General features: G+C 57.1%; 1 protein-coding gene across 5 annotated transcripts; it reads right to left on the reverse strand.

The window, feature by feature from the left end:
• Positions 1–7265: 7265 nt before the first annotated feature.
• CLUH (clustered mitochondria homolog) lies at positions 7266–27051 on the reverse strand. 5 transcript variants are annotated; one of them, XM_084863138.1, is made up of 26 exons: positions 26839–27050; positions 20003–20205; positions 18497–18668; positions 17412–17555; positions 16884–17008; positions 16634–16788; positions 16432–16557; positions 16055–16202; positions 15743–15835; positions 14524–15218; positions 13611–13834; positions 13394–13498; positions 13146–13246; positions 12317–12469; positions 12160–12222; positions 11816–12060; positions 11576–11660; positions 11324–11477; positions 11111–11250; positions 10597–10677; positions 10393–10518; positions 10190–10311; positions 9816–9909; positions 9578–9712; positions 9415–9488; positions 7266–8696 (listed from the first exon to the last, which is right to left on the reverse strand). In XM_084863138.1, exons 1-26 carry the CDS (start codon positions 26927–26929, stop codon positions 8504–8506), a joined length of 4047 nt encoding a protein of 1348 aa, XP_084719264.1. In that variant the 5' UTR covers positions 26930–27050; the 3' UTR covers positions 7266–8503. The 5 variants fall into 5 exon arrangements, with proteins under 5 accessions (XP_084719264.1, XP_084719263.1, XP_084719262.1 ...); XM_084863137.1 differs by having other exon boundaries at positions 13394–13495; positions 26830–27050; XM_084863136.1 differs by having other exon boundaries at positions 26830–27050.
• Positions 27052–27289: the final 238 nt, after the last annotated feature.

Below are 27289 nucleotides of genomic sequence, written 5' to 3' on the forward strand. Positions count from 1 at the left end.
CTCTCGGAAGTGCAAGCCACGGAAACTGGTTTAGACATCGCTTGGAGAATGGTTGCTTTTTGACATGGCATCATGGCATCTTGCACTTTAGGAGACTCAGACCGTCCAGTCTCGTCCATGTGTGGTGTGACCAATGGTGTGCCCAGAGCACTGCTCTAAAATCGCTAGTGTTAGAAGTTGTCCGGGCCATGGGGCGCTCACTGTAGTCTTTGGAAGCTTTGGCGCTAGATCATCAAGCCCCCGTCTCCTTACTGTCGGTGCCCTGCTCTCCCGTCTGCCTTTCTGTTTCTGTGTGAACTTCAGGTAATGTCACTCATTAAATAGTTTTTTGTAAATTTATTTAAAGAAAAAACTATTTAAAAGTAAAGGAAATTTTGTTTGTTGACAGTGGTGGCTTGATAATCCTTAAGCAACTGACGTTACAAGTGTTGGGATTGAAGGACAAGGCACTTAAAATGGTTCCTCTTTCTGTCCAGCTGTATATAAATCCAATGTGTTAATCTAGATGATGCAAAGAAGCCTCTCCTGGTAGAGAAGCAACATGTACAAAATTGGTGGAAGGGCTTTTTTGTTTTTTTCCTGTGGGGTGGGGGGAGGGCAAGCTGGATTTACAAGTCACGACTGGACTGAACTGGCCTTTTTATCTTTCCACTATTATCATGTAAGTAGCTGCTTTCTTGTCCTGCCTATCCTTCCATCATCCCTAAAGCTCACTCTGAAGATGACAAAAATAAACACAAAATCTTCGGGTTAGAAGTTGATTCTGACTGACACTGACACGAAGGCAAGCATTGATTTCATGAATGCTGCAGAGGTGGTGATTGGAGAAAACAGTTCCCCAGACTGTAAGAGTTAACGGAAGATGATGACACAATTTTAAAAAATCAGTAAAGGAATGTATATAATATTGCTCTTGTGTTTTACAGTAAGATTTGTTGCTCTCAAACTGTGTAAAACAAAAATTTATTCATGTTTTCTGCATATTAAAAATCTTATTGTACCAATTGGTAAACTATTAAATGCCTATAAACCTAGGTGTGATTTTTTAATTTTTATTTTTTGTCTCCTTGTACACAGCTCTAAATTAGGAAGTGGGACTGTGTTAAGCCGTCATAGAGTAAGACAGGTGGGTGGCAGGGCCCTGATGGAAGGCTTTTTTCCTTTAATAGTGTCAGCACTGCCTTTGCTGTCTGCTTCCTTCTGTTTGGAGAAAGAATCCAAGAGCATCCGCTGTAGGGGCTCTTGTGGTGAATCTGTCAACTGCAGACTTTCCAAGGATTCCTCTCCTCTTCTCTGAGCACTCACCCTTCCCTCCAGCAGCCCTTTCTGACCGTGTCTTTACAGCTGTGGCCAGAAGCTGAAGCCAAGAATGACCTATTATAGCCCCTCTTAAAAAGACTTGGCTTTCTTAAGGTGATCAAGGCCCAGAGACAGTTTTGTCTTAAATTTTGGATGTGTGCCAAGAGTGTTCACCCTTGTCCTAGGAAACCCCAAAGGCTTTCTCTGTGCTTTAAAGTGCTTTGTATTATTTTAAAAATGACTTTAGAGATTGCTTTTTTTGTTCTACTTTATGCATTTATTGCTTGATTTTTCTTTGTATTGAATTTATAGGGGTAACACTGGTTAACAAAATTACATAGGTTTTAGTTGCACAATTCTATAATACATCATCTGTACACTATTTAGTGTGTTCACTCCAAGTCAGTGGTGGTTTTTTGAATGTTCCCTGATCAAACCTGCCACCTTGGTGTATTGGGATGATGCTCTAACCAACTAAACATGTTGGATATCCTCCTTTCATCCCCAGTCTACTGTTCAGTGCCCAGAGCGTCTAGGACACCCAAGAGGTCTCCAGGCATTTTTATGGATAAAGGACTTGCTGAATGATGTGGGGTTCTTACAGCCCAGTTGTTTTCCTGCCTCCTAATGGGAAGCTGGGCCAAGAGCACCAAAGTAATTTGAGGTTGTAGTTCCCGGGTGTTTTGCAGCTTTACCATTCCCTTGGAGGGCTTCTCTTCCCCTAAGCTAAGATCCAGATGATGAGCCTGACCACTCCCTGGGGGTGGAGTTCTAGCCTTAGGGAATTTAGCTGGTCAAAACCTGCTGAGTGACTCACTGACAAGTCACACATCAGGCTTACCTCCAAGATTCATGGTTATGTCTGTCCCCAGGAAGGATGATGGGTAGGAGAGGGGGAGACCTGGTGGAGAAATGTTGTTGCATCCATGTACATTGGTGAAATAACTTTCATGTAAGAATCCTCTAGCATGTTGTGGTGACTCCCAACCATAAAATTATTTTTGTTGCTGCTTCATAACTAATTTTGCTACTATTGATGAATTGTAATGCAAATATCTGTGTTTTCCGATGGTCTTAGGCTCTACAACAGCAGTTCTCAACCTGTGGGTTACCACAGGTTGAGAACCGCTATCAGGGTCGCCTAAGACCATCGGAAAACACAGATATTTTATGGTTGGGGGTCAACACAACATGAGGAACTGTATTAAAGGTCGAGGCATTAGAAAGGTTGAGAACCATTGAGCAAGTGATTCTCCAATGTTACCAGGCGAGCAGAATCAGCATCACCTGGGAACTTATTAGAACAAGTTCTTTGGCTCCATCTCATACCTACTGTACCCAGAACAGGATGGGACCAAGCAAATACATCCTCACTAGGAATCCAGGCAGCTCTGCTGCAGGCTCAAGTCTTGAGAACCACTGCTCTAAATGACAGCTAACTTCTCACTGAAGGAGAGATTTGGACAAGTCACTGGTCCCTGGACCCCACAGCTGGGGTTGGAACTCAGTTCTCCCTTCACCACCACTTGGACACATGGAGTTTGTTCCTTCATAAATAAGTATGGTCATCATTCCCACTTAGTCACCAGCCCTCTTTGTTTTCTTTTTAATTATTGATTTCAGAGGGAGAGGGTATATTTCTAATAGTAGAAATATTGACGAGAGAGAATCATTGATTGGCTGCCTCCTGCACACCCTGCACCTGGGGATAGAGCCCACAACCCAGGCATGTGCCCTGATGGAATCAAACCATGACCACATAGTTAATAAGTCAACGCACAACCACTGAGATACACCCAGTGGGCCAGCCCTCTTAGGGAATTACCTGCCATTTGAATGCCTGTTAGATGCCAACACTTACTTTATTCTCAGTATACACCTTTATTCTCATTACTTTCCGGTAGTAGATACTAGCACTTTTAGGGACTAGAAAACAGGCTCACTTGTTAAGTCATATGCCAAAGGTATTCAGCTAATTAAAGGGTGAGTTGGGCTGAACCCAAATATACCCGCTTTTTCTCTTATCTGGTTCTGCTTGTATAAAGAATTTTATTTGCTATTTTATGTGTAAGAAGGACCTTCTGACATCTTTTAAGCAATTTTTTAACTTGATGATGCAAGAAAGGCCCTCATTCCATCCTTGAGAACCTTGCTCATATTACAACCCTCTGCTTACTCCACTGTGGGATGGCCATTAAGAATAAAATGGAGCCCAGCCACCATGACTCAATCGTTGAGCATCTACCTATGAGTCAGGAGGTCATGGATTCCTGTGGGGGGAGTACAGGAGGCAGTTGACCAATGATTTTCTCTCATCAATGTTTCTATCAATCCTCCCTTCCTCTATAACAGGGGTCCTCAAACTTTTTAAAGTGGGGGCCAGATCACGGTCCCTCAGAGAGCTGGAGGGCCGGACTATATGAACTAATTCCTACTGTAACACCTCGGCTGCGCTCACTGCCCAAAAAACCTGGCGGGCAGGATCAGACTCCTCTGCGGGCCGCATGTGGCCCACGGGCCGTAGTTTGAAGACCCCTGCAAAAATCAATAAAAATATTTTAAAATGAGGTGGAGGCTGAGAATGCTTAACCAAGAATCACATTGCCCACACTTGCAATTAGGAAAACTCACCAATCGTTCTACATGTAATGACTCTGTTCTCAGGGTAATTGTGTATTGGTGTGCATATCTTAAATTTTTTTTAAATTATATGATTCCTTTTTCTCCCATTGACCTCTCTTTGCTCATTTTCACCCCCTCCTCTTTTTTAAAAACATATTTTTATTGATTTCAGAGAGGGAGAGATAGAAACATCAATAAAAGAGAATCATTGATCTGCTGCCTCCTGTACACCTCACACTGGAGATTGGGCCCGCAACCCAGCAATGTGTCCTGACCGGGAATCAAACCATGACTTTCTGGTTCATAGATCAATGCTCAACCACTGAGCCATGCCAGCTGGGCTTTTTTCTCTTTTAAATCTATTGATTTTTTACAGAGAGGAAGGGAGAGGGATAGTTAGAAACATCGATCAGCTGCCTCCTGCACACATACTGGGGATGTGCCCGCGACCAAGGTACATGCTGTTGACTGGAATCAAACCTGGAATTTTCTTTTTCTTAATCAATAGGTTTGCCTACTTAATAGGGGTATTTCACTTTCCATTGAAGAGGGTTACCTGCCTTCTCTAGGTGTCCTAATTATGCATGCCTTATTTGATCTGCTAATTTAGACTGTTAGGGATGAGAAATACATCCAAATACCTTATTTTCAGGTTCAGGATATTTAAGAATTCCTCAGTAAAGTCTGTTTTCTCAGTATTCACAATGACAGTTGGAGGGTAGGAGTGCAGACAGATGATACCTTAAAAGTTTAATTTGGTGCCGGGACCGGTTTGGCTCAGTGGATAGAGCGTCGGCCTGTGGACTGAAAGGTCCCGGGTTCGATTCCGGTCAAGGGCATGTACCTTGGTTGCGGGCATATCCCCAGTAGGGGGTGTGCAGGAGGCAGCTGATCGATGATTCTCTCTCATCGATGTTTCTAACTCTCTATCCCTCTCTCTTCCTCTCTGTAAAAAATCAATAAAATATATTTAAAAAAAAAAATTAAAATAAAAAAATAAAGCTCTACAGTTTTAAAAAAAAAAAAAAAAAAAAAAAAAAAAGTTTAATTTGGTTATAATCCTTTAAAAATATATTTAAGTTATAAAAGTAGTATGTGTAAAAGAAATCAAAAACAGAAAAGCCCTAGCTCAGTGGTTGGCAAACAGCGGTTCACGAGCCACATGTGGCTCTTTGGCCCTTTGAGTGTGGCTCTTCCACAAAATACCACGGTCTGGGCGAGTCTATTTTGAAGAAGTGGCGTTAGAAGAAGTTTTAAAAAATTTGGCTCTCAAAAGAAATTTCAATCGTCGTCCTGTTGATATTTGGCTCTGTTGACAAATGAGTTGTCCCCTAGCTGTTTTGGTGCGGTGGCTACAGCGCAGGCCTGTGGATTGAAGGGTCCCGGGTTTAATTCGGTCAAGGACCTGTACCTCGGTTGCAGGTTCCCCGGCCCTGGTTGGGGTGCATGCAGGAGGCAATCAATGTGTCTCACATTGCTGTTTCTGTCTCCTCCTCTCCCTTCCATTCTCCTAAAATCAATGGAAAAATACCCTCAGTGAAGATTAACAACAACAAAAATAAACACAGAAGAAAAGTTAGAGTGGAAAGTGAAAGACCAGCTTGGGGGGCAGAACACATGGTGAGTATGGGTCGCCGGTTAGACTTCATCTCAATCTGAACAACTGCCCATCCACACAGACCATGATCTAAAAGGTGCCAGTTCTCTAACTTCTGTGGATACCACCACTCGCCCTTTTTTAAAAAACAAGTCTATGGACTAGGGGAAGGAGGAAGGGTTCAATTCACACCTAGAGCCTCTTGTTTCCGTGAGCAAACAACAGCCCCTTGTCCCTTAGTTTGTTAAAAGGTATCTGACACCACTAATATGCTTAAGGAGTCAACCGTGGAAAAGGGGCCTTCTCAGGTGACTAGCAGGTCCAGGAGGAATTCAACCTGACCCATTCTCGGCCTCACAAGACGACGCCCTGTTTCTGGAAGTGCTGTGAAGCACGTGACCAGGACCAAGGTCACAGGAAGGCATGGGATTGTAAAGGGGGGGCATGGGGAGAAGGGGGTGTTATGTCAGGGAGCCCAGGGCGATCTTTAGGCATCATTTGAAAGAAAAACCTCAAGGCAGGGACGTCTTTTTTCCAGTTGGCTTAGGAAAATTGAGACACTAGGGTTGCAATTTTTTTTTTTTTAAAGAATGTTAAAGACACAACGAATGCTCCAAGTATTAAAAAAGGCATTCATGCCAAAACCAGTTTGGCTCAATGGATAGAGCGTCGGCTTGGGGACTGAAAGGACCCGGGTTCGATTCCGGTCAAGGGCATGTACCTTGGTTGCGGGCACATCCCCAGTAGGGGGTGTGCAGGAGGCAGCTGATCGATGACTCTCTCTCATCGATGTTTCTAGCTCTCTCTCTCCCTTCCTCTCTGTACAAAATCAATAAAATATATTTTTTTAAAAATAAAAATAAAATAAGGCATTCAAGCCTTGCTGGTTTGCTTGGTGGAGAGCGAGTTAGCCTGCAGGCTGAAGGGTCCCAGGTTCGATTCCGATCAAGGGCACATAGCTGAGTTGTGGGCTTCATTCCCAGTAGGGGATATGCAGGAGGCAGCCAATCAATGATTCTCTCTCATCATTGATGTTTCTATCTCTCTCCCTATCTCTTCCTCTCTGAAATCAATAAAGATTAAAAAAAAAAAAAAAAAGGCATTCAAGGGTGCATGAGACCAAGAAAGGCAGGGATGGCCAAACAGCAGCCACTACCTGTAAGGAGACTTCCCCTCTCCTCAGACAGGTCCTCTCTACCCCGTACATCTTCCCCTTCACAGGCTCTGCCCCTCCGCAGCCACGGTGGATCCTCCTTCCCCCCTTCTCTAGATCTCCGAGCCTCGCTAGCCCTAAACCACACCTGAGCATGGCCCTATGCACAGCTCAGTGCTCCTCGCTTTCAGGCCTGGGGATGCTATCCAGTCCTCCCTACTCAAAGGGACAAGACAGATGCCTGCAGTTCGGTGCTCAGTGACCTATCAGGCCAGCCCAAGGCCTGGGCCACCTTATGCACCCTTCCGTCCATCCGGCCTCCACTCCAGCCTGTGTCACAGGAAACTCCATGGAGGAGGGCTCGCTATTCATCTGTGAGCCACTCTCCTGGGTTAGTGACTGGCGGCCAGGCAAAAACCCTGCCCCGGTGCCTGCGACTCCACCCCCTTTCCTCCCACTTAAATGACGACGATAACTTTGAATTTGACCGAATTTTCACACATTCGAGTGCTTTACACTCTCACTAGTAACATTTCTGACAACACTCCCCATCACTTAAGACAGGAACAGAACACACAGGATGGGCTAGGGCAGTAGGTTTCAAAAACTCACTTTATTCCAATGTGAAATGAAGACGTGATGGTTTAAAAACAAGAAAAAGTTCTTGATCAGCTGTGGGGATGCTCCGATTCCTAGCTCACGCCCACTCCCTTTGAAACAAGGTGTTTGGACAGACCATACCCATAAGCAGCTCCCCCAGGCAGAGGTCCTACCCCTGGAAAGGCTCCCCCACAGTCAGGCCCCCAACAGCAGGCACAGAAGCAGCACAGGCAGGCGGGAGAGGGAGCAGCGGGCCTGTGGGGCCACCACCTTTGGTGCCTCCCCACCCCCACGCCCAGAGGTACTCCCTGTTGTTGAAGGTGCTTGTGTGGCCAGGACCAGGTAGGGAGCTGGGCTCCACAAACCAGTGGCAATCACCCCTGTACCTGGTCACTCACCCCCAGAACCCGTGATTCAGCCCGGTTCCCCCAGGCCCGTTCCCTACCCGCTCCCACTGTGCGTTAGGCAGCTCAGGTTAAAGTGGTGAGAAGAATACATTCAGACTGCAGCCCCCAAGGTCTCCCCAGGAGCAGAGAGGCAGACCAGGGGGCTGGGCACAGGGGTATCTGGGAACCACCACTGTCCACCCTGCCTTCCCCAAGCACAGCCAGGCCAGGCCCAACCATGACTAGTAAAGCCACTGCAGCTCTCACCTTGCCACAGAGCTAAAGTGCACCCCAGCCCTGCCACAGAGCTGACTCCCCATCCCAGGACACAGAAAAGCACCCCTCTTTCGGCTTCCAACCTGGACTTTTAGCCAGGCTGGGGCCAGGGGTAGTGGCAGCAGAAGCAGCAGCCGTAATGTCAAACATACAAATGACCTGAGAAATCGCATCTGCACGTCACCCACTCCGAACCGACTCGGGCTATATACAAGTTAGGAAGGACAGATCAAGACGCTCACGGGCATGGACACGCTCGCACACACCTGCTCCAGGACGGGGCGCCTGAGGGGCACCTGTCCCAGCTGGGAACTGATGCCCACACACTCCACTCATGTGTCTTCAGTTAGGCTCTGCATCGACATTCCCATTGAACCAGTGCAAACACATCTCTCGGGGGCGGACAGGCCAGGCCAGGATCCCAGGAGGATGCTGGGGGGAGGGGTGGGGTTGGAAATGTGGAAGAACAGGGACTCGCTTCCTCTCCGGCTCTGCAGGGCGTGCCCCCTCCTCCTGGAGTCTGGATCCCTGGGTAATGGGGCAGCTGACTGTCCATCTGTCTCTCCCTTTCTACCCCTGCAGGCCGGGGGGAGGAGGGTCCTTGGCGGCCTGGGGCTGGGCAGCCGCGTCCTCGGGGGCCCCCGCGGGCTCGGGCTCGGGCTCGGCGGCCGTGGGCTCCTCGGCCTTGTCCCTGTTTCTGCTGGCTTCCTGGAGCTGGTGCCGCCGCGCCACCTCAGCTTTCAGGTTCTCCAGGTCCTTTTGGCTGAGGAGGAGGACAGGGGTGAGGGCGGGAGTCAGAGCGAGCCCAGGCCCCCCATCACCTCACTGGCTCTGCTTCAACTTAAACCCGGACAAAATCAGACTCCGAGGCTTGTTCGGTGCGAGACAGGCGAGAAACAAGGGCTTCCCTTCCCTCCGCAGAGCAGGAAGGCCGAAGCGCTGAAAGGCAAACTCCACGCACCTGCCAGAGCCCTCAGCCGAGGCCTGGCTCCCAGGCTCCGTCACCCCCAGCGCTGCCTCTGTGGCGGCGGCCACAGGCGATGCCCACACCAACGAGGGCGGGAGGGTGTGCAGCACACAGAGGCCCGCGATCCGCTCCCTGGCCACTGACTGCAACCGTGGCCCCCACGGGAGGGAGACCGCAGGAGGCCTGCTCATGGGGCACAGGCCTGCACTGGGATCGCAGGAAGCCAGAGAAAGGATGAAGCCATGCTTACAGGTTTGGTAAGAGCGCCAAGAAGCATGAAGTGCAGAAACAGCCCTATGTGCATGGTTTGCTACTGTACGTTTGTGTAAAAGAAGAGGGGAAAGACGACAGCTGTTAGTTTGCTCGGTGATGCGGAGCGTTTCCAGAAGGATTCAGAGGAACTTCTCCGCCTGGCTGTCTTTCCCCGCACTGAGCCATGCCAGTGTATTATGGCTCAGAAGCCAAGAAAGCAAAGGCCAGTCCCCCAGTGGGTGCGGGTGCAGGCGGGCCTCACCTGAGTGGAATGAAGAGGATGCCGTTGATAACATTGAGCTGTTCCAAGACACTGGCCATGCTGGGGGCTGTGAACTGAGGGTGCCAGGGAGGATGAGCCACGGGGTGGGCACGGGGAGGGCCCGGGGAGGGGGGAGGGGCCCCCGGCTCTGTCCCGGACACACCTTGAGGGGCGGGATGTTGGCGCTGGGGCCGTTGCGGTAGATCTCGTTCATGGTGCGCTGCAGGGCCACGGCCTGCTGGGTCAGGCACTTGAGGTACTCGGAGCTCTCCTTGGTCTTCTCGTGGTCCTCGCCCAGCTGCGGCGAGCGCGGCACAGGCAGGAGTCAGGGCTTCTGAGCGCCCAGCCCCTGCTGCGCCCTCCCCGCCCCGCCCCGCCCGCCGGCCCCTGCAGCGGCCCACCTGGGTCTTGTAGATGGTGTAGCCGTCTTTCTCGTGCTGCAGGGCTGACCGGAACTCGGCTTTGCTCTCATAGACCCGTGCGACGAGATGGTGGCTAAGGGAGCGTGGTGTGGGGCACAGGAAGGACAGGCGTGGGCAGGGGCACGGGCAGCCTAACGAGGGGGTGCGGACTAATCTGGGTCCTGCCCTGGAATCTACCCGGGGCGACCATCAAGCCCAGGACTTGAGGGGGAACAGAAGGTGAGGGAACTTCCTCAGGAGTCAGACCGAGGACGGACAGCGCTGGGCCCTGTGCCTGCGCTCAATCCAGGTGCTTCCTGGGACCTTGTCCCTGTGGCTCGGGCCCCCCGCCCCCTAACCCAAGGCAGCCTCACCTGAGGGCCACTTTGAGGGACTTGGGCCCGTGGTACTTGGTGCTGACAGCCAGCGCATTCTCCAGGAAGCGCAGCGAGAGGTCATACTCCATCACCCCATGCAGCACCAGCCCGATGTTGTTCTAGGGGCAGTCGGGAGGGCCCTGGTCAGCTCCCGCTCCCTGGGGCCGAGGCTCGCCCCGCCGCCCCTCCTCGGCACTCACGTCCAGCAGGGCCATCTCAGGGTGGTCCTCCCCGAACACGAGCAGGGTGAGGTAGCGGGCGCGGTACAGCAGGCTCAGGGCGGTGGAGAGCTGGCTGCTGGCGAAGCAGTACAGGGCCAGGTGCATCTGCAGGGGCAGCCGTGTCAGGCCGGGCTGGCCACGGGCCCCACCCAGCCGGCAGCCCCTGGCCCAGGGGCCACTCACGTATTCCTGGATGGTGTTGGGGTGCTCGATGCCCATCACTCGCTCGCTCATCAGCACCGCCTTCTGCTGGTTACTCAGGGCCTGGAGAAGTGGGTACTGTCATCGGGGCGGGTGCCCGCCCCCCACCACCTGCCTGACCCTGCTCTCTGGGCCCACAGGAGCCTGGCCGTGGTCCCCACTGGCTGCACTTTCTATGCTTCCTCTGCGCAAAGACAGCAGAGAAGGGGTCAAAACTCAGCTGCTATGACCATGAAGTCTATGCCCCACTCAGAGACGATTTCACCTTTAAAAAACCTGTCTTAAACCCTCTTTTCTCCTAACAAAATCTATGTAAATACACATATATAAATCTCAAATTGTGCTAAAAGTTAAGTATTAGTGATAATTTTTAAAAACCCATATATATAGCCCTAGCCAGTTTGGCTCGCTGGATAGAGCATCGGCCCAGGGCTGAAGGGTCCTGGGTTTCACTCCGGTCAAGGCCATGTGCCCCGGGCCTCGGCTGAAGGCCCACCTCGGCGTAGTCGCCCATGATGTAGTGCAGACGGGCGAGCAGGCGCAGGCAGGCGCAGATCTCCACGTGCATGGCGCCGTACACGTTGTTGAACAGGTTCAGGGCCTCGTTGATGAGCTCGCAGCCCTCCTTCAGGAAGCCTGCGGGGCGCCGGGGGGGCGGGGTCAGGGCCGCGCCGGGAGAGCCCGCCCCCCGGGCACGCCCGGCACGCACCCTGCTGTACTTTGGCCTGCCCGCTCTGGAAGAAGTGGAAGGCGTCGGAGGCCTTGGGGTTGACGTGCTTGACCACCGGGAAGATGTTGAGCACGTCCTCCTCGGTGAAGGCGGGCTTGTGGCGGCTGTCGAAGCTGTACTCCTTCAGCAGGATCTGGGGGCACAGCCAGCGCCCATGCACGGGCAGCCTCAGCACCTCCAGCCCCTGGGGGAGAGCCGGCCCCCCCCCCCCCCCGGACCCGCCCCGCCGACCTGGATGCCGGTTTTGAGGGAGATCTCCCGCAGCAGCGTTATCTTCTGCAGCCCGTACGTCTCCACGGCCTGGTCCACGGACTCGCTGGGGAGAAGTGGCAGAGGCTCGCACTCCGCCCTTCTCCGCAGCCGCCGCTCCGCCGAGCCGCCGCCTCGCTCTCAGGGCTCCCGGCGCCCAGCCCGCTCCCCGAGCAGCTCCCCGCTCCCCCGCCGCCCGCCGCCCGCCCGCCGCGCACGCACCACTCGAGGGTGAAGTCGAAGTAGTTCTTGGCCTCCTGGCAGATGTTCTTCCAGAGCTCCTGGGGGGTCATGACGGCCCAGGCGGTGTTGTCCGCCGCCCCCGGGGGCCGGTTCCTCCTCCTCCTGTTCCTCTTCTTGGACACCAGCTCGTCGGCGGGCAGGTGGGCCACAGGGTTGGGGTAGGAGCTCAGGAAGCAGTTCAAGAAGTGGCTGATGGCAGCCGACAGGCCTGAGAGTTCGACTCCCTGCAAGTGTGGACCCAAGTCAAGAGGGCCCTCGGGCCCCAACCCAGGGCGCTGCCTCCGGACCCCACCCTCCCGGGCTGGGAGGGAGGGAGGGGGTACCTGTAAGTACGTCTTGAAAATGTGCTTGGCAGACCGGGTGATGAGCTCTCCGATGCCAATTTTCTACAAGGGTTCGAGAGGGAAGTCCGGTTGGCGCGGGGCCCCAGCGGCACCAGGCCTCCCCTCCGGCCCTGAGCGCGCCCCAAGCGCCACTCACGTAGATGTGGTCCAGCTGGTCGCGGGCCGGGCTCCGGAGCACCAGGTCCAGCACCTTGCCCAGGTAGCGCATGTTGATGCCACGCTGGCGCATCACCTCCGACAGCGTGGCCCCGTCCATGGGCAGCACCACGTGGTCTGTGCAGTCCTTCACCTGCAGGCTGCAGCACGTCAGGCTCCCCGCCCAGCCCTGAGCTTCCCAGGCCCCCCGAAAGGGAAGCAGGGGACAGAGCCCAGCTCCCCGTGGGGAAGAGGGAAGGAGCCAAAGCAGCAGCAAGGACCGGCAAGGAGGTGAGAGCCTGCCCCCAGCCTGTCACGCAAGCCAGGGAAACGGGTGACTGCCAGGCCCGCTTGGTGGGGAAGCGGGACGGGGGAGCCTGCTGGTGATGGCCCGAGAGCTGTGTGACCAGGAGGGAAGGAGCGGAGGTGACCCCTGGGGCCGGGGTGGCTGGCACAGCAGGCTCAGCTCCAAGTTCTGAGACAAGAGCACCGCTGGTCACGGGGCTGTCTCCGTAGGAGCAAACCTCCCTGGCACCCCCGGGGCTTACACAGAAAGCTCGGGAGGGTGAGGCGGGCAGGACCCCTCACCTTCTCTCCCAGGCGCCCCCTGCCCCCGTCAGCCATCCGTCACACAGGGGACCAGGCCCCACTGCCGGCCGCGCGGAGGAGCAGGGCCCCCCCGTCTGCTCTGGGTCAGGCGGGGTGAGCACTGTGCCCCGCCTGCCTCTCCAGTGAGCAGGCCTAAAGAAGTCACTCCGTGACGGTCTCCCAAGCCTCTGAGATCTGTGCCAGCCCTGCCCCGCAGCCCCGCCCCTGCAGCCAGGACTCACCAAGCCGGGGATCTGGCAGGAGAGCAGGAAGGCAGCGGCGTCTTTGAGCAGCTGCTTCTGGTCCCGCACTTCCTCCTGGCAGGACTCGGGGAAGCGGACCCCTGTCGGGGGGGGGGGGCACAGGCTGAGCAGGGTGAAGGGAGGTGGGGGCAGCAAGGCACATGCCATCGTTCCGGTCGGGGAAGGGCCCTCCGGCACTGAGGCCCCAAGGTGACCCCAGACTCTGCCCACCCCGCTCCTCCGCCTGCCTGGTGAGAAGATGTCCGGGTTGAAGCGGACGTCGAAGGCCGTGCTGCTGATGGAGCCGACGGCCTTGCACGCGTTGCGGATCACCTCCCGGCTCCGCGGGTCTGCTGTGGAGACATGGCAGATGAGTGCCTGCCGCCTGCCGGCCTCTCTGGAGCTGCCCGTGCAAGCCCCTCAGCCAGGGCAGGGCCGGGGCTCCCCGCACCCACAGCAGCCCACCTGTCCCGTCGTCTGAGGCGATGGTCTCTGCCAGCTCCTTCACCTTGGCCAGGCCACTGGCATTGCCTCCCTCCTCCTCACTCCCCGCCTCGGGCCCCACAGGGTCTTCAGACTTGGACTCCGGGGAGGGTGGGCCGCCGTTTTCCAACGGGGCGGAGCTCTCCATCTTGCTGGCTTTCTGCTGCATCAGCTGCAGGGCGGCCAGCTTCATGAAGAGGAGGTACCTGGAGAGCAGCACAGGGGGCGCACAGGATGGGAAAGGGGTCGGTGGCCGCTTCCCTGGCCTTCAAGCCGCCTGCTGGGACCAGAGCCCGGCCCGGCTCCTCGCCTCCTGGGGTGAATGGATGTAGGGGCTGGACCCCCGGACAGCAAGGGAACACAGCCTGACGTGTGCAAGTACCAACACATCCATGCACATGCCAGCCCAGCAACTCTCCCAGGCGGCAGCAGATCCTCCCAGACAGGAAGAGGACGGCTGGGGTGGGGGGCGGGCCAAGGCGTGGCTCACCACGCAGCCAGGGCTCTCAAGATTGACAGGAAGCCCCTGGCACGGTGAGAGGGAGAATTACTCGTGGTGTGGGACGTTCGATGTGGCTCTTATGCATTAAATGCCAGCAGCCTTGACACCCCCTGCCCCTCCTGACAGCCTCCCCCCGCCCCGCAGCAGATTCAGACACCCCAGCGATTTCCACATGCTCCCTAAGGGGACAGAGCCCCTTCGGCTGAGCGCCACGGCCTAGCTGGGCACCGGGCTGTGAGCCTGACAGTGGGTAGGGCCCGAGCCGAGTCTGCGATGCCCGTGGCCAGGGCCGGCTCGTCTCCCCTTCCCAAAGCCACTCCCCGCTCAGGATCGGCCCAGAAGCACCCGCCGCTGAGCAGCCCCGGCCCGGCCGCCCACCGGCCCCGCCCGCACCTGTGCTCCACGAAGGCGTCCACCAGCTCCTGGCGCAGGCAGCACAGCTTGTGCCGGTGGGCGCGGGGGAAGCCGGCGCGGGCGCACTCCTCGGGCAGCCGCTCGCCGGGCACCGGGAGGAAGTTGAGGTCCGGGGGGAAGGTGCGGAGCAGGTCGAGGATGTAGTGGCGCCCGTCGTTGCCGATGATGCCCTTGCACTCCACGGAGGAGCAGAGCTCCACCTCCTCGTCGCGGTCGTTGAGCACGCGGTGCCGCAGGATCTTGAGGGGCCGGCTGGTGCGTTCCAGCAGCTCCAGGTAGCGCGGGTGCGACACCACCGTCTTGCCGAAGTCGATGGAGCCGTAGATGACGCTCTGCTCCTGGTCCCGCTCCAGGATGCCGGGGATGATGGACTGGGCGGTGACGCGGTAGCCGCGGTAGTCCACCACCACCGTGCCCAGCGTGTACAGCCCCTCCACGTCCACCGCGTTGTACGTGCGCACGCCGTTCAGGTCGTTGGCGGGCGCCACATAGGCCGCCACGTCCCCGCCGAAGTCCTTGTAGTGGTCGCGGACGTCGAAGCCCAGGCTGAAGAAGATGTTGTTCCAGATGAACATCTGCATCCTGGTCTCCTCGCTGGGGTTGATGGCCATCACGTTGCCGTCGATGACTGCCATGGCGCCCCTTGTGGCCGCTGCCGTGAAGTCGCTGTGCACCTGCGGGGCAGGGCAGAGGGTGGGAGGGGCCAGCCTGGCCGAGCTCACGTCAGGGAGGCTAGCGGGCTAGCTTGGGGGCCGAGGGCTCTAGGCTGTTTCCTCACATTTGAAAAAGGGCAAGAAACCCCATTTTTTTTGAAAAAACATCACTTATGCTTAGACTTCAGAACTTGGCGGTTAACGAGGAGTGGGACCCACCAATTGTGTGCCAGGTGAACTCGGGTCACCTCTTGGACTCATTTTCTTGTCTATAAAGCAGCAACAATAAAAGTATGGAACTTGACAAGTTGTCTGAGAGATTACAGGAGATAATGCCTATGAAACACCTGGCACAGATCCTGGTAAAGTTAGTATCCAAAACATTTAGATCTTATTTTCACCATCACCACCTCTAGGCGGTAAGATTATCAAAGAATTTAAAGCATTTCTTCTTCCTTCCTGTCCAGAAGAAAACCAAAAAAGAAAAAAACCCAGCAACGGTGCAGGTGGGTCTGAGGCTCTGTCAGACACGGGGGACATGGTACCTTGAAGATGGCTCTTTCTCGAAGCAGCCGCTCGGGCAGGTTCTTGCGGGGCAGTTCCCTCGTGGTCTGCAGCTCCTCGTTCCAGTCCCGGGTCTGGAGAGGGACCAGGGAGGGAGACACGGCTCAGCCTGTACCCCACAATCTGCTCTGGGCAGCTCCTCCCCCCACTTCCCCATGGACAGCCCCACAGGCTCCCAGGTGCACAATACAGAAAAGCAGATGGAGCTTCCAGGGAGGCGCACAGAACCCAGCCTGGAGGGGGAGGAAGGGGGAAGGAGGTGCCCGGGGAGGGCAGGGCCAGGCTGCAAGCACCTGTCCAGGAATGTGCTCCTCGTAGCCCAGCCGTGAGGTGTAGGCGTCCTCCGCCCGCACGCAGTCCATGGCGTGCTCCGCCTGGGGGGCCGTCCAGCTGTACACCTGGAACGGGGTGGCGATCCTCTCGAACGGGTGGCGCTGGACCCTGCGGCAGGCAGAGGAGGGGAGATGGGCAGCCCGCCAAACTCGGAGCCCTGCCCTGGCCCCCACCAGCTCCGGTGTCTCCCGTCCTGAGACCTGCCCCCGAAGGCCTGGCTGGCAGCGCCCTCAGGGAGGCTCCGGGGCGCTCGGGGGCACAGCTCCCGAGGGCGGACGTGCCCGCGTTCAGGCTGGTGGGCCATGGGACCGGGGCAGAGACTAGGCAAAGGCGCTACCTTTTCTTCTGCAGTACGGCGAAGTTCTTTTTGAAGGTAGGGCTGATCTGGTTCAGCAGCTCCACCAGGGAATGGCTGAGGAAGCGGGGGCTGGCGGGCTTGGGGTTGAAGTGATACGCTGTGGACCTGCGGAGGGGGCGGTCACTGTGCAGGGAGCTCCGAGCGGCTGCCCCGGGACCCCGAACGGGCCGCACAGACTCACTGGTTCAGGTAGAAGCCCCGCGTGGACGCGGTGATGCTGACTTGCCGGTCCTCGGCCGTGATCACGAACAGGTACATGAGGTCCCCGTGCATCTTGCGGTTCCCGGGGGGCGGGTTCCAGCCGCTCATGGTGAGCACCTTCAGGCACTGCAGGGGCTGCGGGGACGGCCGCGTGTGAGGGGCCCGGCCTCCTGGTGCGGCGGCTCCCACCCTGCCAGAGGCTGCCCCCGGCTCTCCGCGGGGAATCCCACCTTCCAGTCCCGGTTCTGAGGCTGCAGGGGACACAGCGGCCGCTCCCGGCTCCCCGGAAGGATGTACTCGGGCGGCGTGCAGTCAATGGGGTCCATCTCCATGCCCTTCTTCCGCTTCCCGCTGTCTGAGGGACCCGAGGCTGATGGTCAACACAGGGCCACCCAGGGGCCACCCATTTCCCCACCTAGATTGGCCCCACTTGCATGCCTCTGACCTGCTCTCTCCAGGTGAGATGGCTTGGCCCTCAACACCTCCCCCAGCCCCTGGCTATCTTTTTTATTCTTTTATTTTATTGATTTCAGAGAGGAAGGGAGAGAGAGACAGAAACATCAATGGTGGATCGACTGCCTCCTGCACACCCCACACTGGGGACCGAGCCTGCCGGGCATGTGCCCTGACCTGGAATTGAACCGTGGTCCCCTGGTTCCTAGGTTGACACTCAACCACTGAGCCACGCCAGCCAGGCAGCCCCTGGCTACCTTGCTCCTGACCCCTCTGCCCAACCTGAGCCCCAATGCCTCCTTCACCTCCCAGGTCGCCGTCGGTAAAGACACTCAGGAAGGACAAGGAGTTGCAGTCCACCCCGTTGAAGGCATCGGACGGGTCCAGGCTCTTGAGCAGGTCTCGGACGTGGCGCACGTGGATTCGGGCCTCGCGCACTGTGTACGGCTCTGTGGGGAGGGAAGCGGCGGGGCGTGACCCGGGCTCTGCTGCCGGCAACGCCTGCCGCGCAGAGATGGCTGCATGGTGCAACCATCGTGGTCTTAATTTTTCAATTGTAGCTTCCACTTACAAGCTCCATTATAAACTCATAGTCTGGAGCTCTGATTTCCACACACACACACACACACACACACACACACACACCTGCCTGCTGGTTGGCAGGAATCCTTGTTTGCAGAGAACCTTCTGCCAAAAGGCACAGAAATGCCTCCGGAAGTGCACACAGGCCTCGGGGAGCCCACAAAGCCCCCGCTCTGCTCACAGTGTCAGGGTGAGCAGCCCGCAGACTGCTGGGCCCCGGCAGCCCTCACCCAGGGGCGCCCTGAAACCAACAGGATCCGGATCACAACACTGCTCCCCAGTACGTGTTTTGTGAAACATTAATGGGGGCTCACTGTGGGGAGGAGAGAGCTTCCATGACCAAGCAAGTTTGGGTACAGCTGGCCTACATTTTTTTCCACATTTCCTCTTAATGAGCTGACACACCTGGACCCTCTGAGCCCTTCTCCTCAGGAAAGCCAAGTGCATAGAAGCTTTTGTTTTTATAAGCAAATCATCCTTATCACACCAGCTGATCACTCCACACTGGGCCTGACTTCCCAAACTTCAGTTTCCTGAGAGATTTAATTTTATCTCTATAGAATCTGATTGGACTGATATCAGGCCTTTGGTTGGTATTCTGTTTTCAATCATGACTGATATGTAAACCACGAAGCTGAAGGGTGCGCAGGTGACAGCTGAGAAGCAGGCTGGGCTCCGTACTGCCTCCCCAGACCGATGCCCCCGGAGCCTCCACACGCTCTCGGTGACCAGCCAGCGTGAGTGGAGCACTGCCTGGCCCTGCCGCTGTGTGCCCTCCCGTGGCAGGCCGCCCGGCTTCCAGACAAACCTTCCACCACGCGTAGCACCGAGCCCTCCTGCAGCCCCTCGACGCTGCGCAGCTCTGAAAAGTGATCCAGCATGTTGCCATCCAGGTGCAGCGAGAAGCAGGTGCGATGACACGTGTCTTCACGGTCCATGAGCACCTGGTGGATCTCCTGGACCATCTCCTGAGGGGACACCTGCCAGAGAAAAGCCCTGGTGAGGACATTCCACTTTCACAGCCTAAGGTACCTGGGTCCCTAGAATCAATGCTCCAAATATTCACTTTCCCACCGTTTGGCTTGTAAACTCCAAGCCTGTCCGCACATACATTCCTATCTACACCTATGTGCGTGTGAACAGGATCTATTCACACGTTCAGGACACAGTCTGGCCCCATTACCCTCAGGCCTAAACTACTCCTGCAGTTGAGCAATCCCTGAGCAGAAGGAGATAACAGTGGGGGAAGAACACAGCAATCTTGCTTTCTCCCTTGACCAATGCCAAGGTCCCCAGGGCAAACGGCTTTCTTTTTCAAGAAGTGCTCTCCACTGAAACCGGTTTGGCTCAGTGGATAGAGCATCAGTCTGCGGACTGAAGGGACCCGGGTTCGATTCCGGTCAAGGGCATGTGCCTTGGTTGCGGGCATGTCCCCAGTAGAGGATGTGCAGGAGGTGGCTGATCGATGTCTTTCTCTCATCGATGTTTTTAATTCTCTATCTCTCTATAAAAAATCAATAAATATTGATTTATTTATAGAGATAAATAAATATTAATATATTCAATAAATATTGAATATATTTTAAAACGAAGAAGAAGAAGAAGAAGAAGAAGAAGAAGAAGAAGAAGAAGAAGAAGAAGAAGTAGTAGTAGTAGTAGTAGTAGTAGTAGTAGTAGTGGTGCTCTGGGTCATGGCTGGTTTCTCAGTGGTTAGAGCGTTGGCCAGAAGACAGAAAGGTCATGGGTTCGATCCCTGGCCCTGGTCGGGGTACGTGCGGGAGACAATCAATCAATGTGTCTCACATCAATGTTTCTCTCTCCCTTTCACTCTCTCTAAGAATGAATGGTGGTAATAGCCTTGGGTAAGGATTAAAAAGAAAAAAGAAGGGGTGCTCTGGGCTCAAGCCTCTGGGTACAGAAGAGGGCATTGGTTCCCCCATGAGTTAACACTCTGCAAGACCTCTGGGTTGGCTCTGCTCTTGGAGACCACCCAATACACGCTCCTCTCAGGCAAACGGTAAAGACACACCCTGAGAGAAGAAAGCAGAGGCCTGGGAGCCCTGGAACCCCACCACCACCCAGCCACCACCACACCTCTCCCCAACAGTCCCAGCCGGAAGCTCCCCCCAACAATGGGACAATGACGGGAACCCGATCCCCACATCCACTGGGTCAGCTGGGTGACCTTGGGCGAGGCACAGGTAGGTTTCCGCCTACAACAAGGGCCAGGACGAGCAAAGGCAAGGCTTGTCTTCCCACCCTTGTCCTCCCAAGGAGACCTGGGGCTTGGTCTCAGCTCCTCTCCACTTCTCACCTGCAGGGAGAAGGGCTCAATCCCCGGGGCCAGGATCTTCACGGTAAAGCCGGTGTCCTGAATGACAATGACCTCCTGCCCAGTGGTTTCCTCTCCCGGCTCAGCCTCATCCAGCCCATTTTCCTGGGGCGGTTCGGTGCACCCCTCTTCCTTTTTCAGGCTCTCCGGACAGTCCCCATTCAGCAGCATGACTGACGGCAGCTCTGTGGGCAACAATGAAGGAGCTGAGCGAGATGGGCCTCGCTGGTCAGAGGGGGTATCCACCTCACCCACCAGGGTGGGCACATGTCCTATCGGGTGGTGCCTGCCTGTTCTCCCGAGACTCAGTCCTAGTCCCACCTCACCATGAGCACACAACTTCCACCTGCAGGCCACTTCTGGAACCTTCCACACCCCGGGTCCTCCCTCCCATTTGCTCCTCAGTCCACCAGCCCAGCTTTCCTCTGAGCACGCTTATCCAAGCCACTCTCCCCAGAGGTACCACGCCACTCTGAGAGCCCAACCCCAGGGTCCTCTGGCCTTAATGTGCCCAGCTTCTCTCAGCAGCTCCTCCCAGCTCTTCCTCCTCCTCTTCCCTGATGCCCCTCTCCGGCCCCATCGTCTTCCAGCAGTCCCACCGCCTCCCCTCACTCTCAGCTCTCCCTCTCCCATGTTTCAAGTGCCTTGAGGCCTCAGAGCTTAGATGGCCAATTTAGGCCTTGCTCAAGCATTTCAAAGTGGCCATCCCTCAGGCATCACCAAAGACCATCTCATCAGCATGGAATTCCTCTTCCTCCACAAACCGGCCCCTGCTCCATGAATATCCACGACCCCAATCTAGTCACCGGGCCAGTCTCCACCAGGCACGCTGTGGCTCCGGCGCGGCGCTGGCACAGGCCATCTCCCCTTTTTCAGGAGCGCTGCTCGGAGCTCTCAATGCTCCCCTGCCCACAGACCCAAGCTTCTCGGGCCACACTCCCAGGCACAGCCTTCCGTCAGCTCCCGCCAGCTCTCTCTGTCAAAGTGTAGCTACACCAACCCATTCAGGAGCCTGAGAATAGGCCTCACATCTTAGCTCCCACCTGTGCCTCTGCTCCTTCTGCCCCCAGATCACATTCCAGTGGGCAAGCCCCTACTCATTCAATGAGAGCGAAGTGAAATGAACCCTCTTCTCTGAAGGATTAGCACCTCCCTTTATCCCCACCTCCCAGGCTCTTGATCTGCTGCACTCTGGGTGGCTGCTCACACCAACTCTCTATCTTCCTCCTTCTGTCTTGCCCGGGCCCAATAGAGATACACCGAATTAATTACTGTAAGCAGGTAGTTGAGTTGAGTATTTGTGAAAAACTCCCAACTCACATGCTGCTGAGAGAGGGGGAAGAGGTGACAAAACCTTCTATTTGTACCCAAGTACTAAGGGGGACAAAGGAGAGCCTCCGGCCTCCTGGGGGGCAGAGGCCTCACAGAAACCCTCCAGCAGAACCCAGCGCTGCCGGGTGCTCTCTGGGCCCAGGAGCCTCTCCACCCAGGGTCTGCCTGGCAGCCAAACTGGCCCCGGGCTTGCCTGGAGCTCCAGACAGGTCAGCTCACCCAGCCCTGCCCTGGATTCAGCCCATTCCACCCCGCCCCGCCCCTCCTCTTCCTACCCAGCTGTTAGGAATGGGGCTGAGGTGCATTTCCCCAGAGCTGAATGGACCCTACGGAGACCCACAGAAACGTGGAACAGGGCTCGTGGGAAAGGAGACAAGCCCAGCACTGAAGGGCAGGCCAGGGGGACATCACAGGAAGCCACTCCCTCTTCCCTAGGTCCCCTCAACTTAGTGAAAAACAGTACCACTAGGAGCTCAGATACAGTCTCCTCCTCCTCCCCCCAAATTAGGATGCATGAGGCCCAGAAAAGTTCAGAGCCTTGTCCAAGGTCAAGAGACAAGAGTGAACTCTGGATTCTTGCACCACCACGCCGCCACACTGCCCTCCACCCTAGCCACCTTCAGTGACCACCGTCCCTCAGTCCCCATCCCCAGCACACCTCTCCCAGCCAGAAATGAAACTCCCGAGAACCACAAGGACATACAAGGACCTCTCCTTCCAGGGAGTGCACAGTGCAGCGAAACCCCAAGCCCCTAGAAAGTGAGCAGCCAGAACCAAAGGGAGAACTTGGCTATGACGAAGCAGACGTGGAGGGCGGGGAGAAGGGCAGTGGTTGGTCAGCTTTCAAAAGGCAGATCGAGAGATGGCAGAAGATATCAGGAGGCACTTCCCCCAACTGAGTGTCTGAGGAAAACTTTGCAGGCTGGTGAGCCCCCAGGATGAGAAGAGATAAAGGAAGAGCTCTCACCAAATAGGGAACAGCAGCCTTGAGGTCGGAGACCCCACAAGTGGGAAATCAGGGGTCCAACCCAGACAGGTAGCCTGCGCTCTGAGCCCAGGCGGGGAGGACAGGGAGGAGGGCAAGGAAGACAGGATGGCTACAGCTCCCACTCCTGCAGCCCAGGGAGCCTGCCCAGAAGGCACCCGGCACCCGGTTCCCACCCCAGGGGGGTACCCAATCCCCTATCAGATTTCAAAGGAATGTGGCTGGTTCCCAGGGACCTCCACCCCCAGGACAGGGAGACCCACCCTTCCTCCTTCCTAAGGAATCCTGGAGGTAGCTAGGGAGATTAGACTAGATGAAGGCCAAGTGGTCTCCCCACAAGAGGCTGCCCACCTGGCTCACTGCCCCCAACAGCCCACCTGGTACAGTCAGCGGCTGGCCTCTCCTCGACTCTGGAGTCTCTTGACCGCCATCGCAGCCAGGCAGCCGGCTCTCCGGCTCAGGCCCGGCACACTCTGTGTCCCTTACTCCGGCCTCTGCCACTACCCTTGCCCCCATGCAGCTGGTCGGCGCGGGACCGGAGCTCTGGCTGGCTTCGGGTTTCAGCGGGGCCAGGCCTGCCGGGGCGGCCCTGGGAAGGGCACACTTCCCCTGCCTTGAATCCTGCTCAAGGTCGGCCAGAAGGACAGCTGTGGGACAGGAGGCCCTGGTGGCTCCAGGACCCCGGCTGGAGCTGCTACCGGCACTCAGACCCACCTCCCTGCACCCCCTTGAAAGGGGGTCACTACTGCCAAAGCTGTTAGGGGGACAGGAGAACCCAGCATTTGGGGTACCTGGGCCCTTCAGGACCGAGGGCCTTGGAGACTGGCTGGCAGGGCCCAGCAAGGGGGTCCTCTCCTCGGTCCCAACCCCAGTAGGGGTGGGCAGGACTGCTTCAGCCAGCTGCCGGCAACAGCTGGTGCAGACCCAGGCCCAGGCCCAGGCCATGAGGTGACTACCCCGTCTACCAGTCCCAGCCGCTGAGACCCTGCTTGCCTCCTGGGTCAAGGGGCAGCTGGGGCCTCTTCATGCTGCCCCCTGCAGGTGACCCTTCCTGAGAGTCACTGGTTCTGGTGGGAGGAGGGATGGGCTCCCAGTCTCCCAGAGATCAACTGCACCCGTGCCCCAGGCCTCCAGCTCTCCCAAGAAGCTGGCAGGCTCTGCCTTCCCTTCCCAGCAGCCCCTGCTCTGCCAGGAGAAAACCAAGTCTCTCCCGCGGGGAGGGACACGGAGCTGGCAGCGAGAGGCCAAGGCTGTTCGGCTGTGGAGGGAGCATGTGGAGAAAACATGCCCGGCCTCGCACGGCGCCTTCCCAGGCCTCTGACTTGTTGCCACGGCCCAGCCAGAGCCGCTCCGGCATCCATACTAACCAGGCGGGGGCGGGGAACCAGACTCACTCCAGCCCTCTTCCCTCCAGGCCAGTCCCATCCCAGGTGGCCCTGACGGCCCAGCGGGGGCCAGGCCCTCAGCCTCTCCATAGCCCCCACCAAGTGTTCAGCCTGCACACACCCGATGGTGCTAAGGGCCAGACCCTGGCAGAGGCCCTCCTATCCTACCTTCCTTCCCAAACACACCCTAACCCCCTGGAGAAGGGAGTGGGGCAGGCGGCGGCAGGGACAACCACCTCCATTCTTCCGGTCACCACAAAGCTAATGCTCGCTGTAGGCCCGGCCCACAGCAGTTCCCTCATCAGCTTGGCCAGTCCATCTCACTTGGTGAAACTGAGGTTCCAGATGACTGGTGAGCAAGCTGCCCAAGGTCACAGAGGCACAGGCAGCCAAGCCAGGTCAAAACACACACCAAAAGCCCAGGTCGCCCAGGTCTGTCAGATGCCCAAGCTCCTGCCTCTGAGTGCCACTCCCCAAGGCTGCAGCACCCACCGGTACTCCTTTCTCCTCCAGGCCTCAGCCCAGGACGCACATCCATCTCCGGCCATAAGCTCTTAAACCCTCTCCTCCATCTCTACACCCCTGGGCCAGTGTTTCCTCATCTCAGGGAGCATCCCTGAGTATTTGGGCTTTAGGGAAAGGGGAAAAGGTGCCCAAATGTCACTGCATACATACCCCACCCCACCCCACCCCCGTTTTCACTGGCCAGATCAGAATGATTAGATAAAGCGTGGCCCTGCCCTGGCCTGGAAGCAGGGGACCCCATGGGCAGCAGAAAGGAGGGGTTAGAAAGGAAACTAGGCCGTCTCGGGTGGCCTGTGTGTGCCTTCCCCAGCCTGGCATGGCCTCACTCAGTAGACTGTGCCAGGGCCAGGCCCCGCCCCAGCCACGGCCTTAGCAGGTGAGGCTCCAGCAGGAAGTAAGGCCCCAAAAGACACAGCGCGCCAACCCAGGGACCTCGGTCTCCAAGGGAAAGGGGTGAGGGCAGGGAGCACCTGTAGAAGGCCCCCAGGATGTGGCCACCTGTCTCCTCCTTCCTGTGCCCCAGCCCGGAAGCAGGCCTGCAGGAACTGGGGACAGTGCAGTGCTCCTCAAGCTACTCCACTCTGACCTACCCAGGAGAACTTCGGGGTCCTATCAGGAAGCTCCTCTGAGCCCCCAAACTCCTCCCCAGTCTGCCAGGCCTTCTTAGCTCTGGGCCCCAACTCCAAGGAGCCCTCCCCTAAGCAGAAGGAACTAGACACACCACTGTGAACTTGAAAAACCTGCCTGTTCTCTTAACCTCTAAAAGTAGCTTTATTCCCAAGAAGGTAACTGACCTTCGCTCCCCCCAACCCCCAAGAAAGGCCCAGATCACCTCTTCAAGGAGACTGGGGAGCCTTCCAGAGCTGGGTCCTAAGGTAAGGCGCCTGCTGGGGTGCCCCCTCCTTCTCTGAATCGAGTCAGGCAGGCTGTAATTCAAGTTCTACCTATCTCTAACGAGCTTTCCAGAGACTTGGGGAGCCACTGTTCCACCTGCTAGTATGCTCCCAGTTTCCCCAAAATGAGCAGCTGCGCCCCTCCCCTGGCTCAGGTGGCTCCAGACAGGGCCTCTCAGCAGACAGCTGAGCAGGGACTTCACTCAGACCCTCAGAGAAATCCTCCACCAGACTTCCCTCCTTAGCCCTCATTCACAGCACATGGTCCCAATCAGCATGCATGGCCCACCTTCTCCTGGGACAGGCAGGGCAGCCTTGGCATGCTGGCCTTGAGCTGCAAAGCCAAATGCTCTCAGCAGCTAAACCGCTGTGTGACCTTGGGCAAGTCACTTCCTCTCTTCGGGTCTCTTTGCTGGAGGGGAAATCAGCCAGCCCCTCCTTTGCACCTCCTCCTGTCTGGCCCCTCTAGTCAGAGCCACATCAGGGCAAAGCGCCTGTCCATCAGCTCAAACCTTGGCCAGGTCTAGGCAATCGGCAAAGCTGCCTAAGTACCCATCCCCAACCACAAGGCAAACAGGTGTTTCGGGTATCAAAGAGCTTGCCTAACACTGTGCCCACCCTGACTCACCAGAAGCTGGGAAGGAAAATGAAAATGACAAGTCCTGTTGAGGAGAGTTGGGGTGGGGGGAGGGAGAACGGGAAATATGGGTAATTCTGGCCTCCCAGGACCACCCAGGGCAGACAGGGACCAGAGTGCAGCCCTGAGCCTCTGAGGAAGATTGAAAGATGACAACTGACTGGCTGGGATGGAGCTCCGGCCTCAAGGCTAGACTCGGAGACATGATGGAAGGGAAGAGAGAGGCCCAGGAGAAATGGAGCTTGCTGCGGCCACTCCCAACACCACCATCACACGGTCCCCTGGGGAAGCGCGGGGAGCTCCACTCCACACCAATGACCTTTGCCTTAAAAACTGCAACTGTGGGCCGACCCACTTTTCGCAATAAGGCGGGTTAATGATCAAGTTCTGGCACAAACACCTCTTCCTGCCAAGGCGCTTGGCTTTGGTCCCATACACAGGCAGACCCCCCTGGTCCGCCGACCAGGCCCTTCCCTAACCCGGCCGAGAGCAGAGCGTGAACACCTGGGGTTAAAGCCTTCCTTCTGAGAATGAACCAGAGAAACCCCCTCGCAATACTCATCCTAACTACCGCTCTTCCCGCAGACCAAGCCTGGAAGTGCCAAGTGCAGCCTTCCTTGCAGGACTGCAGGGTGTGCACAGGGTACGCTTGGGATCCTGACGTGGAGGGGTGCCTGAAGGAGCAAGTGTCAATGACCCCAGACCTGAGGGTTCCCCAGTGCCGGGGCACAGAGGGGGTGGGGCCGCCGATTCTATCCACCTGCGGCGGCGGCGGCGGCGCACCCCGAAACCGCGTGTGCGCGCACGTGTCCCCGCGACTTGACGCGAGTGTCCCCGCCGCCGCAGCCCTCTCTGGGACCCCACGTGCGAAGCCCGGGCCGCAGCTGGGGGCGTTAGGAAAGGTGACCTTCAGGGTAGAGGGCCCGGCGAGATGCCACCCACCCCGGCGCGGAGGGAAGGCGGCGGTCCCCTCGGAACCCGGAACCAGCCCGCCCGCTCGGCCCAGGGCAGCCCACCCTTCCTGGCTCCCCGCCGGCCCCAGCCCCGCTCACCGGTCGAACCTGGCCGCCCTTTGCCACCAGCCTGAGAACTGGGCTCCCGGGCACTGTCAGCCGGGGCGGCCGCCGGCAACTCGTCCGTCTTGATGACCATGGCGGCGGGATCCGGCGTCCGGCTCAGCTGTCCGCGCCGCCCGCCGCGCCACTAACCCGAGTGCCCTGCTCGCCGCGGCCGCTGCGGGAAGGACAGAGTCACCGGCCCACGTGGTGCGCGCTGTAACCTTTGACCCCACCGGCGCTCCCCTGCCCCGCCCACGCGCCCGACCCGGCCCACGGCGGCCCACGAGGGACAAAACAGCACCGCGCTCGGTTGGCCGGCCACCAATGCGATGACTTTCCCGAGCGCCTTAAAGGGAACGTACCCCGATTCCTAGGAGAGAGAGGCGTCGGATCCCCTGGAGGGGCGGGGCTTCGAGGAGAAGTCCTTGCGGTTCGCTGCCGGTTGGGCGGGCAC

This window comes from Pipistrellus hanaki (genome assembly GCF_964339955.1).
Source record: "Pipistrellus hanaki genome assembly, chromosome: 16".
NCBI lineage: Eukaryota > Metazoa > Chordata > Mammalia > Chiroptera > Vespertilionidae > Pipistrellus > Pipistrellus hanaki.

Coding starts and splice junctions, on each gene's coding strand:
- CLUH (XM_084863136.1), bottom strand. CDS start 26,929: ATGGTCATCAAGACGGACGAGTTGCCGGCGGCCGCCCCGGCTGACAGT. Junction 17,009..17,411: donor TACCGACGGCGACCTGGGAG/GTGAAGGAGGCA, acceptor CGGGTCCCTCAG/ACAGCGGGAAGCGGAAGAAG. Junction 9,910..10,189: donor TCCCTCAAAGTGGCCCTCAG/GTGAGGCTGCCT, acceptor ACGCTCCCTTAG/CCACCATCTCGTCGCACGGG.